Genomic DNA, 13,164 nt, shown 5'->3' with positions numbered 1-13,164 from the left:
TGTGGTAAATTGTACCCTGTGGAATACTGCATATTTTTGTATTCTCCTAAATGTTCTTGTGCTCTGTTCTGGGACAGAGTTACATTCTTTGGAATCAGTTTGAGTCTAGTTTTTCCTCTTTTTGTGGCTTGCTTGAATGCACTGTGATTTGGAATCAGAGCAACCTTTAGGACTCATTTTCTCCTCTGCGGATAATAGCCTGCTGAGTACTCTGCCTGACAACCCATGAATTTGGCGGTTTTTCCACTTTCGTTGATGGAAACAAACTATTTCTAGCTCTGTATGAATTTCAAGGATTGCTCCTTCTAATCGTTTCAGGTTGTTCTTTCTCTGGCACAGTGTGGTTTCCTCCCACACATGCACTGATCAGTATTCAGGGGGAGCTTCAAGGGAGACCCTCAGCAGATTTCCAGAGTTCTTTGTGCTGCACTCTCTCTTCTGGTCCTTTGCCCTGTGAACTCTGGCCTACCTAGACACCCAACTCCACCTGCTCAACCCAGAGAGACCCTAGGGCTCTGCCTAGTTTACCCCTCTTGATGCTGCCTTCTGACTCTCTCCAGGCAGCAACTTGGGTCAATCACAGGGCTCACGTTGTTTGTTTCTGTTCTTTCAGGGGCTACTCACCTCTGCTCCCTGATGTCCAGCGTCTGAAAACATTGTTTCATATATTTTGACCAGTTATTCAGTTATTTCAGACTGCTAGATAAATTAATTTGGAACAGAGTTAGCCATGTGAAGAAGTGAAAGAAGAGCATTTCAGACACGGGGAACAGCATATGTGAAGGCTTCAGACAATGAAGAGCTTGGAGTCTCCTGAGAACAGACGGCAGACTGGTTGGTGTTGCTGCGGAGTATCCAATCAGGTGGAGAATGGTGTGTGCTGCGGACGGCGTAATCTGCAGGGATTTGGGTATGGCCAGCGTCAGGAGCTCAAGTATTACTCTAAGTATGTGGGGGGTCATGAAATGCTTTAAAGAAAATCGTGACATGGTTCACAATTTAAGAAGATCAGTCTTGATGTTATTTGGAGAATAGGTTCAAAGCAACAAGAACGGGCATGGGAGACAAGATAGGAGTCCAGGGGAGAGAGGATGGTGACGTAGAACAGAGAAGCGGCAGCAGACATGGAGGGGAGTGGCAGGCTCCAAACTGTACTTTGTGGAAAAATAGAACTAGCTGATGGACTGGATGTGGAAGTGACAAAAAGGGAGGAATCCTGGAGTTTTCCCTTGAGTAACCCAGTGGCAAGCGGTGCCTTTTTCTAAAACAGCAAGAACTGGGTGAAGGAGGGTAGTGCTACTGCCAAAGAGGGCCCAGTACTCCCCATAACCTGCTCCTTCTTTGATCCAACTAATATTTTGGTCAATCTTACTTAAGTAAAGTCCTACATAAACAGAACAGTTTTTCCCTCTTTTCAACCAGATAAATCTTCCTATTCAGAAATGCTAGAGGGTGGCAGGCTTTGATCGGGGTGGGGGGGGGGGCGCGTGCATGGCAGGGGCGGTGGGAGGGATCAAGCTTTCTGTTATGGACACGTTAAGTTTGCAATACCTATTAGACATGCAAGTGGAGATGTCAACAGGGAATTGCTATCTAAGTTTGGAGTTCTGGGCTAGAGCTAGAATTTGGAAGTAAGCCACATAAAGATGATATTTAAATTAATAGCAATGGGTGAGATCATGTTGGGGGAGAGTGAAGAGAGAAAAAAAGCCTCCAGGATGGAGCCCTGAGGAACACCAGCATTTTAGAAGCCAGTTAGAAAAGGGAAATGAAGTAAAGGTAACTAAGAAGGAATGTCTGAAGGAGCAGGGAGAAAACCAGGGAAACGAGAACAGATTGTTTTCTGGAGGAAGTGCTTCATTCATTCATTAAATATTTATTTTAAGAGTCTACTGAGTACCAGCCTCTATTTTAGGCACAATAATAAATTGAATAGAACAAAGCTTATAACATAGTGAGGAAGGAAGGCAATAAAGAAATAAACAATTATGTATATAATAAGATATCTGCACATTTAAGATATCTTATTGGACAGTAAGTCCGCTGAAGAAAAATAATGCAGGATAAGGGAATAGGGACCAATGGAGGGTGCAATTTTAGGGTGGTCAGAAAAGGCCCTATTTGAGGAAATGAAATTTAAGCAAACACCAGAAGGAAGTGAGGGAGCAAAGTAGGAAGATGTCAGGCAAAGAGCATTCAGGCAGAGAGAAGAGCACGTGCAAAGACTCCACAGTGGGCACATGTCGTGTATGCTTCAGGAATAGCAAAGCATGACTGTGGCTGGAGAGAAGTGAGTGAGGGGAAAATTAGAGAGGCTACGGGAGAGGGAGCAAGGGCCAACTCATCTAGGGCTTACAAGGCCACTGTAGGGACTTAGATTTGAATCTAAATGGGTGACAAGCCACTGGAGATTTAAATGGCTACTATATATATATATATATATATATATATATATATATATATATACACACACACACACACATATTTATACATATACACACACACATACACACGCGTGCACACATGAAGAGTGAGTGTTATGAAAGCCAAGAAGACACAGCCTTTTCGGAGAATGCTTTTCCTAATGCTAGTGTTTTCCTGACGCTAGTTTCAGTACAGGCCCCAACATGGTTCAGAGTCTACCCTCCAACCTGTGCTAATAATAATTGCAACAGTTGTGGCTCTGACCTCTGTGAGATCTGTGCTTCCTTAACAACTCTTCTCCAAGCTGCTCTTTAGAGATGCTCAAAGGTGTTTATTATGTGGTGCTTTGCCAAAGCAGAAAGGGGAGTTTCCAAGTTCCCCACCATCTCCAGATATCGCCCAGTGCCCGACCGCATTCCTGAATAACTCAGCCTGAAGTCTGCTGGAGTCCTTTGCTCGCGCCGTACACCTGCAGCCTCTGTCAGGTCGCGTGCATTCTACCTGCGTCTCCCGGCAATGTCTCCCTCGCTTCTGTCTGCTTCCCATTCCTGCTGCCCCACAGCCGAGTTTCGGAGCCTGAGCCTTCCTGTGCTCTTGTCATGAGCTCTCACGTGGGAGAGGTGTCTGCTTAGTGTCTCTCTTCCCACAATCCATCTCTACCCTGTGGCCACAGGAACTCGGCGGGATCACAGGTCTGATCTTGTTCTTCTGCGTAGGTACCCACATGGGAGGTCCGTCGCCTGGAGCGTAAGGCCAGACTCGTGGCCTGGCCGCCATGGTCTGACCTCGGCCTGCCTTTGTGGCCCGATTGCTGAATCTGCCCTTTGTGAAGCCATAGTCCTGGCACAGCCCCCACCCTCACCTGTGCCTGTTGCTGGTACATCTGCACTGCCTCCTGCTCCCTGTCTGCTTTGAGAAATTCTGCCTAGATCATGTTTAAGTCTTAGCTCAGGGGTCACCTTTCCAGGAAGACACCTCTGAACAGCACTCCTCGTGGGTCACTGACCCCTCACCCTCTGTTCCCCCACCGTTCCTGGTACCATCCTAATCCAGGCCCTGTCACACTGTCACATGTAAACACCCTATGTCTGTCTCGCCTCCACCTAACACGGCAGCTCCACTCACCCGTGTGCTCCGGGACAGCAGGGGCTGTGACTTATTCATCTTTGAATTCCTATTCATCTTGAATTTCTAGACAGCCTCGTTTCTAGAATACAGTTGGGTACAGACTAACGAATTCAGGGAAGAAAGAAGAAGAGAAGACGAGGGAAAAGGCAGAAGGAGAGTCCCCTGGAATGGTCTGTAATTAGTTCGACAAATATATATTGACCATCTCCGGGTGGGAGGCACCCGCTCAGAGTTGGGCTGCGGCACAGAATGAACACTTTTAGGAGAGAGGTCAGGGCCGCTGTTCCTTACCCCTCGCTTCCGAGAGCCCACGTGACCCTTCTGTTGTTTGTGCTGCTTCCTTTTGTGATGCTCAGGGTTCTGGCCTTCTTGTTTCAGCTCCCCTCCCTGCCCTTTATCTGGGGGTGAGGTCCCCCAGTGACATCCCTGTTCTGGCTCACTTCCTTCCCTTAGTTTCCATCTCTGACCTCTAGGAGGACGTGTGGGGCTGAGAATAATCTTCTGGCTTAATCATCCAGACCTAGCGCCCGAGGCCTTGATAACATACAGGAAGACAGATCCCCACCCTTCATCTTTCCCCTTTTGGCTGAAGGACGCTGCTTGACCACTGGAATCTGCTCTGCTGCTTATGTGGGGGGCTGTCAATGCCATCTAGTCTCCAAAGCATGCTAACATGCAAACCAAAACAGAAACACAAGCCCAAACTGGAGACAGGGCTCTGAAGAGAGAGGCGGCCTTACTGCAGATCTGGCTCCAAAACTCAGAGAAATGAGAGCTCAGAATTCACTTGACTAAACTGCTCATGCCTGAGCCAGAATGGGGGCTTTGTATCTGGCTGAAGATACAGGCCTGGCAAAACACCTGTCACCCTCTCTCCTTCCTCCAGGGGTGTCCCAGAGGCTGAGTAAATTGTGGCACAGCTGTAGCTTTCGTCCAGCAACCTTTTCTACACTGCAGAAATATGAGAGCATATAGAAAATTATAAAGAAGAAAATAGAAATGAACGACAATCTTACCGACTGATAACCATTGTTCCTCTTTTGTGGTTTCCATGGCCTCTCTTAAATGCATTTCCCATATTTGAGACCCTGCTCTAAATATAATTTTATGTTCTTCCATGAATTTATGCTCTTTTTTCTGCACATTCTCCTTGGCCAGACCTCTGTGGGGAAGCATTATTAGAGACCTAATGCAGGGGGAGGCCACCCACAGATGGGGGAGGAGGGTCCAGGTCTCCGGGCAAGCAGATGTCGCCTAATTCAGCACTGAGTGCCATCATAGTTTGATCTGAAGCCTGAGACAGCAGGTTCTTGCGTTAAATCTGCTTCAAAAATGTGGAATTTTCAGCACATTCTCCCAATCTTTTACTTATTATACACTTACCACTGTTCTTGGCAGTACAGCTTTTTTTATTTTTTGGCATCATTTACTTTCCCTTTCCATTTAAGGCATTTTCTTAATGAAAGCACTTATCCCTCAATAGGAAAAGGCTTCCAGATTGAAAATGTTTCCAGTTTCCAGGATAGGTTGCCTCGTGTCTGCAGTATTTAAAAAAATTTTTTTAGTTCCTTGCTTTTAGATTTTTAAAAATTTATAATTCACTGAAGGCGGTTTTGAAAACATGGGGTACAGGGAAGATAACAAATCCAAAAGGTAGCATAAGGGAAGGAAATATGAACAAAACTTGGATAAGAAACGTAAACAAAATAAATCAATAAAAATAAAATAAAATGGTACAGAAACTCTGGATATATTTAAAACCGTTGAATTGTACACTGTAAATGGGGAATCGTATGATATCTGAATTATATCTCCAAGCTTTTTTTAATGGTACAGAAAGAAGGGGGGGTGAAAAAGAAATGTGCTATCTGTTTAAAGTCACACCTCATAGATGCCTCCTAGAAGTCAAGACCAGAGAGGAGAAGCAGAAATGCGATGGTATCTATGTGTGCTTTAAAAAGACCTGGGTAAGCAGGATTCATGTGCATACATGCCTGGGTGCCTGCAGTGAAATCATGCTTTAGGGAAGATTCAGTGGCATTATATTTATAACCATGTGGTTGCTACCAGCGACCAGCGTGTCTCCTCACGGTGGTTCACTTCTCTTTTCTCCGTGTCCTCGTTCTGCTCTGAAATGGGCAGCTTTGACAAAGAAGCTTGTTAGTCCAGCCCCCTCCCCCAGCACACAGTGGCGTCCCGGGTCCTGCTCTGGTCCCTCACAGGCCTGTGTTCTGACATGTTTGTCTCTGGTCGCAGCGTGAAGTTTGAAGTGGTGGGGGTCTGGACACTCCCTCTCTCTACCTGGGGGCCTGGTCCCATTTGGCCAGGATAAATGGACAACTGAAGCGTCACTGGATTGGAATCTGTGGTTCATTCCCAAACATCCACTCAACAGCTTCTCAGGAAAACAAGAAAGGAACTAAGGAGTGCTTCTTAAACTTCAGCATGCTTCAGGAGCCCTTGAGGAAGGCCGTTAAAATGCAGATTTCCAGCCACCACCCCACCCCACCCCAACATTCCTGACCTCCTAGTTTTTAGTGGAGCTTGGAATCTGCAGTTTAGGCAAACACGTCAATGTGCTTCTGATGCTAGAAGTTTGAAGAGCACCAGGATTCTGGAGTTCCCCTGCCATCACCACCAATACAGCAAAATAATACCATTGTCCGGTCCTCCTTCTGTCTCCATCCCTTAGCTCCAGGTTCAACATCGCTAGATGCAGCCTTCAAGTTCCTCTGAACCCTCCACCACTTTGGCAATAATGCCCGCGTGGGGATGGGACACACACCGACCTTGACTTAGTCCCCTTAGCCTCTCCTCAGGGATGGGCCGGGGCCCCGCCCACTGGGGAAGAGGCAGTCTCCACCAGCTGTCTCTCCAGGTAGAAGACCGCCATACCGGGAGGGTGCTCTGCAGAAAACCCTACGCCTCACTCTGGCACAAGCTCTTGCCCAGTCCCCTGACCCCTTGCGGACGCACGTGGGCGCAGACTCCAACCACACAATGACAGCTCGCTTCCGTGGGCATTCACTCTTCACTTCCTGTGCACAGCCAGGTCCCCTCCACTCAGCCCATTACCCATTTCTCAGCTTTCAGGTCCCAGTTGTGCATAAAATACCATGGTCATGCCTGCTTACATGCTGAAGACCTCTCACGCTCTTTGGTGCACTGTGCACATGTGCACGAAATGGCAGAGCACAATACCAATGCATCATCCTGGCAATCCTTTGGTCTAGACGCGCCTTTCATGGTGCAAAGGGCACATGTTTTGGAGTTAAAAGACCTCAGTTGAACTCCTACCTCTGCCCTCTGCATAACTACCTGATCTTAGGGAAGTTAATTAAATCGTCAGGGCCTGAGTTTCCTCATTAGGACGAAATGAGAATGCCTGTAAAATGCTTAGGACTATGCTAGAACCTAAGAGGAAACCCACAGATTGTAGGTACCTCCCTTAGTTTTAGTTTATCATTTTTGTATACGAAAGTCCTCCAAGTGACTCCCCCACAGTGTATTTGTTAGGGTTCTTAATTGCAAGCATGAGGAATCAAATCTGACCAAAAGAGAGGATCTATGAGAGGATACTGGGTGGCTCACAGAGCTGCCGAGGCCGAAGAGCCAGGTGCAGGAAGTGGGCTGGGACCCAGGGAGGGGACACATCCAAGACCATGGCCACAGTCACCCATCAGGGCAGTCTGGTGGCCGGACCACTCCACAGCTGCCCCCTCGGTGGCAAAACCGATTCCCTGCCGTTTCTGCTGCTTGCATCATTTGCTCCAGGTTCAAAAAGCTCCGAGGACAGGGTCACTGGCCAGGCCTGCACCCTGGCTGCGGTGGCCAGGAGATGGCTACCGACGTTTTAGCTTCTATAGCTGGAATTCAGAGGGTATTCAGAGGTCAGGCAGCCATAAAAGATAGTCATTTGTCATCCTTTCTGATGTCCTGTCTCATCCCCGTTTCACATATATATTCATTCCTAAGTTCTGAGGGTACCTTCTCTGTATCTCCATTATCACCTCTGCCTTGTGTTACTACCGTGTTTCCCCGAAAATAAGACCTAGCCGGACCATCATCTCTAATGCGTCTTTTGGAGCAAAAATTAATATAAAACCCAGTCTTGCATTCTATTATAGAAGACCCGGTCTTGTATTCTATTAAAATAAGACCGGTCTTCTATTAATTTTTGCTCGAAAAGACGCATCAGAGCTGATGATCCGGCTAGGTCTTATTTTCGGGGAAACACGGTACCAGTACATGTTATGAGGTGGATGGTCCGACCTTCCTCCCTCTCCTGGACTGGAGATGGGGCTCCGTGACCTCCGGAAGTCTGTCTTACTCGTCTCTGTAGTCTTGGTTCTTAGCACCTAGTAGATGGTTGTTTGTTAACAGACACGTTTCTTGGTTGTCTCTCAACACGAATAGACTCCTTTCACACACACACACACACACACACACACGACACAGATCCGTTTAAAACATGGAAATTAACCCGTGTCAACGTGTCCCACAAACTGTAAAGTGTTGGACAAATGCACTTGATCTTAGCCAAAAGTTTGAGAAGCCATGTGCTGGATAAATATAAGCCGATATAAGTGTTTATTTCATTCTATTTTTACATATTTTCCATTAAAGGGCTGCGTGCCCGTATCCTACCTCGTAATGTTTTCACAGGAGGATGCTGGGACGCAGGATTCCTGTCCACCTTTTCCAATTCTGCGGAGCTTCTTGGTTCCTTGCACGTCAGAAAGGGACCCAGACAGCGGGCCAGGGGTCCAGCCCAAGCCAACCCCCTTGCCTAGGGGACTTGCTGACAAGTTACCCCAAGTTCCTGCAGGTCCCCGACTTGGCCGTGCCATCCCTCTGTCGCAGTCCGGGCTGGCCGGAGCCACGTGCATGCACAGGCTCCCCTCCCTGCATCCCTCCCCCGGTTCCCCCTGTGCACTTGGTGACTCGGCGCTGGCCGCGGGGGCTGGCACGTGACCCAGAAACTTTGGAGGCCGCGGGGCGGGCGGCGGGTGGCGCTGCGGGGCGGGGAAGTGGAGGCCGGGCTCCCCCGCGCGGCGGGTCTGCGGTGGGGAATCGCCCGCCGGGCGCCTGGCGTGCGGGAGCCGGAACCCGAGCGGGAGCGGCCGCGCGCGTGGGCCCGGCCGCGCGATCCGCCCGGGGCGGCGCCCAGGGACGCGGACACCCGCTCGCGCCCGCCGCCGCCTGTGCCACCTGGGCGCACAGATCTCCACGTTTGTACCGCTTCCCACTTTGCTCAGTCCTTCATCTGGATGGGAAGTTGGGGAAGATGGACAGGGTCGCGCTGGCGTGGGTCGCTCTCTTCTGGCTGACAGGTAAGACGCATTTCCTACGGAGACCAGTAACTTTACCTGTATTCCGCAGTGGTGGCCTTGTCACCCCACCGGCCCACCCCCAGGGCCCCCGGTTGTGCTTCAAGCTGCTTAGCGGGCTGGTGTTAAGTGGGGGAGGGGCTGTGTGTGTGTGTGTGTGTGTGTGTGTGTTAGGAAATGGGGGAGCCAGGCGGGGGAGAAGCCCCATTACAAGTGAGACATGGAGATGCAGGTGTCTGACCCATTGGAGACGCGAGATTGTTCTTTGAACGTGCATTTCCCTTCCACACAACGGTTCTTCCTCCGTTCTAACCTGAGTTTGTAATGCTGGGAAAAGCATGGCTGGACACAACGGAAGCTTGCGGGAGACTGATTTAAAATTCAGGGAACTGGTGTTGGGGAGGTGGGGGTGGAGAAGCGTCTCAGTTCTTTGCCTGGAGAAGCCAGGGACCCAGGGGCATTCTCAGGGGAGCCCCGGCTGAAGAAGGAGGTGCGATGGAGGCTTGACTGGTTGTGGAGTTTGGGGCTCTGCTCTCGTACTTGGTACCTTTTGGGAAGCGGTCCCCTAGTTAGAGAATACCCTTCCTCTGCCCAGTAAAGATGATTTGCAGAGATAGTCAGAAGGTAGGGCTTCTCCCAGCATCAGACTTCACTCCTCCAGCTGGGTCCTCCTATGCCCCCCCTTTTTGTGAACTTTCTCCCACCCTCCTGGAGTCTGGAAAGGCTCTTCTTCCTAATGTGGTCTCCCCACGTGAGGATTCTGTGGGGTTGAGGGGCAGGTGAGCAGCACCGAGAGATTCACAAGGCGGCCCTGCTTGGGGAGAGGGTCTGAGGAAGGTTTGGGTACTTTGGACGGGTTCTGAGACCGTGACTGTGGAGCCGGACAGATGGAGGACAGGGACAAGGGATCAGAAAGGTTGTGAGGGCAGGAGAGGGCAGGAGAGAAAGCGGAAAATAGCACCAACAAATGAAGTTTTGTCCCCCGAAGATTTGGGGAAATCGAGTCAGTAGGATAAGGGAAACAAGTTTAAAGTATCTAAAGCAAGTCACTGAAAGAGGGCAACATACATTTAAGAAGAAAAGCAAAAACCCTACTTCCAGTGGCCTCAGAATAAGATGTTTCATTGCCTCCATTTTTTCCCTATTCCAAACAGAGGGCCCTAACTGGCCTTGCCCCCCGCTGGGTTTAGGTTGGGGGTGCAGAGTTAGCCCCTCTCTTGGCTGCTAGGTTCATCCCTCCCACATTAGTCAAATATGAATCATCTCTAATTTCAGGGTTTAGCTGATCCACGCCTCCCCACACCCCTGGCTTCAGTGCCTGCCACTTCCACCCTCTCTGACTCTGTCCTTAATTTGCCTTCTCAGTTTTCATACTCCTGGGGAACTTTGGCCTTGAGCCTTTATCACCACTTCCCCAAACTCAGCGAGGCATCTGGGGAGGGGTCCCTGAGTCCGAGGAGCAGCTGGGGAACACTTGGCCCTCCCTAGATGGCTAACAGCTTTTGTTGTAACGGAATGGGACCACTGGCCGGGATCACAGGCCATCCATCTAGTTTAGCTCCCCTCACTTGGTAGAAATGGAGGCCCACAGAGGTGATATGCGCGCGGCAAACCCAACGCCAGGCAGATTGGGGCTCTGCTAAGCTGCCTCTCTGGGGTTCTGTCTTGTTTGTGTTTCGAGGGGAGGTGCTATTTTGTCTGTGCCTGCTTCCAGCTGCACCTGGAGAGGCCAGCCCCGCTGGAAGCAGGCAACAGGTTAGCGATCGGGGGACGTCAGCTGTCAGCGGCCGCGGGGCTTCCGAGCTCTGCAAGTGCGGCTGACTCCCTGGATCCCACTGAGCACCCGCTGGCATCCCGACCCCAGCTTCTGCTGCCCCCTCACCCTTCACAGCTGTCAGTTGTGCGCTGGACAAGCTGCTGTCAGCCCGAGCAAAGTAGAGGCGCAAACAATGGCGGCTGGGGAAGGGGACAGGGAGGGCGAGAGCAGCAGTCAGGGATGAGGTGGATCCACACTGGTCGTTTACAGGGAGACCAGGAGACGAAAGGTAAGAAATTTTGGTCCAGCCCCATCAATGAAGTCTGTCTTGAGGGGGTGGTAGAAAGGGAGGGAGAAAGGAACGGACAGATTAAAAATGAGCCAGAGGCCCAGGAAGAAAACACTCCTTCCCCTCTGTAGGCTCCCTCCCTTTCTCCTCCCCCATCTCTTTTTCTCTTGCTCTCCTCCCATCCCCCGCCCTTGTTTCTCTCTTTCAGTGCAGGCGGAGCAATTTCTAATCTACACTTCAGTTTTTTTCTTCAGGCTCTAGCAGCTCTAGCAGCTCCTTCCTTCGCTCATTACTGAAAGAAAGTCCGGATGTCTCTCTGCTGCACATTTAGCCTGATGATTTCTTATTGTCATTGCAATGGTGCTTCCTGTAATAGATTGTTTTTTGTTATTGTTTTGTTGTTATGAACAAAACAAAAACGATCACCAGCTGCTGTGTTAGCAACAGGTGCCATCTAGCAGTAAGACTGGAAGGAGGGTTCACTCTTTCTTTGTTCCTGAATATGGAGGTTTCATCCTCTCCTGGCTGCGGGGCTGTGAGAAACGCTGGAGCTGTGTGACCAGGAAGGGAGCACACGCTGGGAGCAGGCGCTGTGTTCGCTTGGACACGCTCTTGGGTCTCTCTGTGATGAAGACTGCTTGCTCCAGTGGCATTTCTTTCGGTGCCTTTTTGGTTTCGTTCGTTCATTTGCTCACACCAGCTACAAGCGTGCATTACATTCCTGTGCTTTCTAAGTATGACGATGATAAGTGCTGAGAATAAAGAGATAAAAGACATGGCTCTTGCCCTCAAAGAGTTGTTAGTCTAGCCAGTGACTCAAGTGAGTTTTCAGGTAGGTTTGACATGGCGGTCAATCAAGGTCCTCGCTGCCACACAGGTGCTCCGAGAGCATGGGGGAGGCACGTCCAGCCAAACCTGGGGCCTGGGGAGCAGTTCTGAGAAGCCTCGCAGAGGAGGCCATGGGAGCTGAGGCACATTCACGCATAGCCTGCTCCTGAGCTTCTACCACATCCAGTCAGTGTGTAGGGTTCACAGATGAAGAAGGCACAGTCCCTGCCTTCAGGGCTCGCACAGCCTGATGGTGGAGACACCAGCGATGGGCCTGCGGACACACACAACGGCGTGGCCTGTGCAGAAGCAGTCCTGGTGGTGTGTCGTGGGAGCCTCCAACGGGCTCCTGCCCCAGCCTGCAGCGGGAAGGGGGGATCCACGCAGATGCCTGGCCACTGTGTGAGGACACACTTGGGCATGGAGAGTTAAAACGCTATGAGCCCTGGAAGAGTCACTTTCAGGGACTTCTGACACCTCAGCTTCCGTGATCTCCTTTCCCGTCCCGTACACCTTTCGATTTCTCTCCTCCTATGTTCTTTCCCCCATGGAAGAGAAGAGACCTTATTCACCCAGAGCACCTTCTTTCTACACTTTATCACAGCTCTCCGTACTCCCCACCCCCCCAGCCTGGATGCTTCTCTCTGGAGCAGGACATGGGGGGCTTGTTTCAGTATCGTTTAGATACTGAATAGATTCATCACCCTTTAGATTTTAGACTCACACGATTCTGCTGGCTGGCAGAGACTTGGGTATCAGTACTAGTAGTCTTCGTGTAGTGCATAGTGCTAGTACTGTGCTAGTAATGCAAGTACTTAATGCTTAGTATACGGGTAGCAGTATCAGTACCAGCACTTGGTGAGTGGGAGGAACCTAACCCGGGAGTCAAGAAGTGGATTCCACTCCCATCTCCTCCACAAAAGAGCTGTACAGCCGTGGGATCTGGGTCTTATACAATCTGCTGAATGAGATGACTTCGAAAGTCACGTCCAGCTCTAAGGTTCTATGGTTCTTAACTCTTCTCCAATTATAATGAGTGGGAAATCAAAACTAAAAGAGTGACAGTTCCATTCTTCCTTTATAATCCACCTGTGGAGGGCTACTGGGAGCCCAGTTTTCTTCAGCTTTTCCCTGACCGTGAATAACGGGCATGAGACACTCCAGGTGGGAAGGGAGAGCTCCTGTCAGGACTCTCACAGGCACTGATGGGGGAGCACCCAGTGTGTGGTGAACAGGACAGGCTTTGCTCGGAAAGACTGAATGTGCCATACTGGGGGCGGGTAAAGCAAGGCGAGCCCTTTGGACCAGACGGGATGAACCCTACTCTAACCAACATGGCCCCAGAATGTCCCTTCTCATCTCAACTTTTGGTTCCAGGACCCACTCACCTCTTCCCGCCTTCCAACTAT

At 50.1% G+C, this 13,164-nt stretch overlaps 1 protein-coding gene across 1 annotated transcript in view; it reads left to right on the top strand.

Annotated features, from left to right (window-relative positions):
• Positions 1-6,956: 6,956 nt before the first annotated feature.
• ILDR2 (immunoglobulin like domain containing receptor 2) overlaps positions 6,957-13,164 on the top strand; it is a 54,668-nt gene continuing 48,460 nt past the window's right edge. The window contains exons 1-2 of the mRNA XM_033092654.1: positions 6,957-6,987; positions 8,346-8,885. Coding sequence (XP_032948545.1) covers positions 6,957-6,987; positions 8,346-8,885 — 571 coding nt within the window. The remainder of the gene's footprint in view (positions 6,988-8,345; positions 8,886-13,164) is intronic.

This window comes from Rhinolophus ferrumequinum, chromosome 22 (genome assembly GCF_004115265.2).
Source record: "Rhinolophus ferrumequinum isolate MPI-CBG mRhiFer1 chromosome 22, mRhiFer1_v1.p, whole genome shotgun sequence".
In the NCBI taxonomy this organism is placed as follows: domain Eukaryota; kingdom Metazoa; phylum Chordata; class Mammalia; order Chiroptera; family Rhinolophidae; genus Rhinolophus; species Rhinolophus ferrumequinum.
Note: the sequence above shows the minus strand (reverse complement) of the source record. Positions and strands in the feature narration are given on the sequence as shown.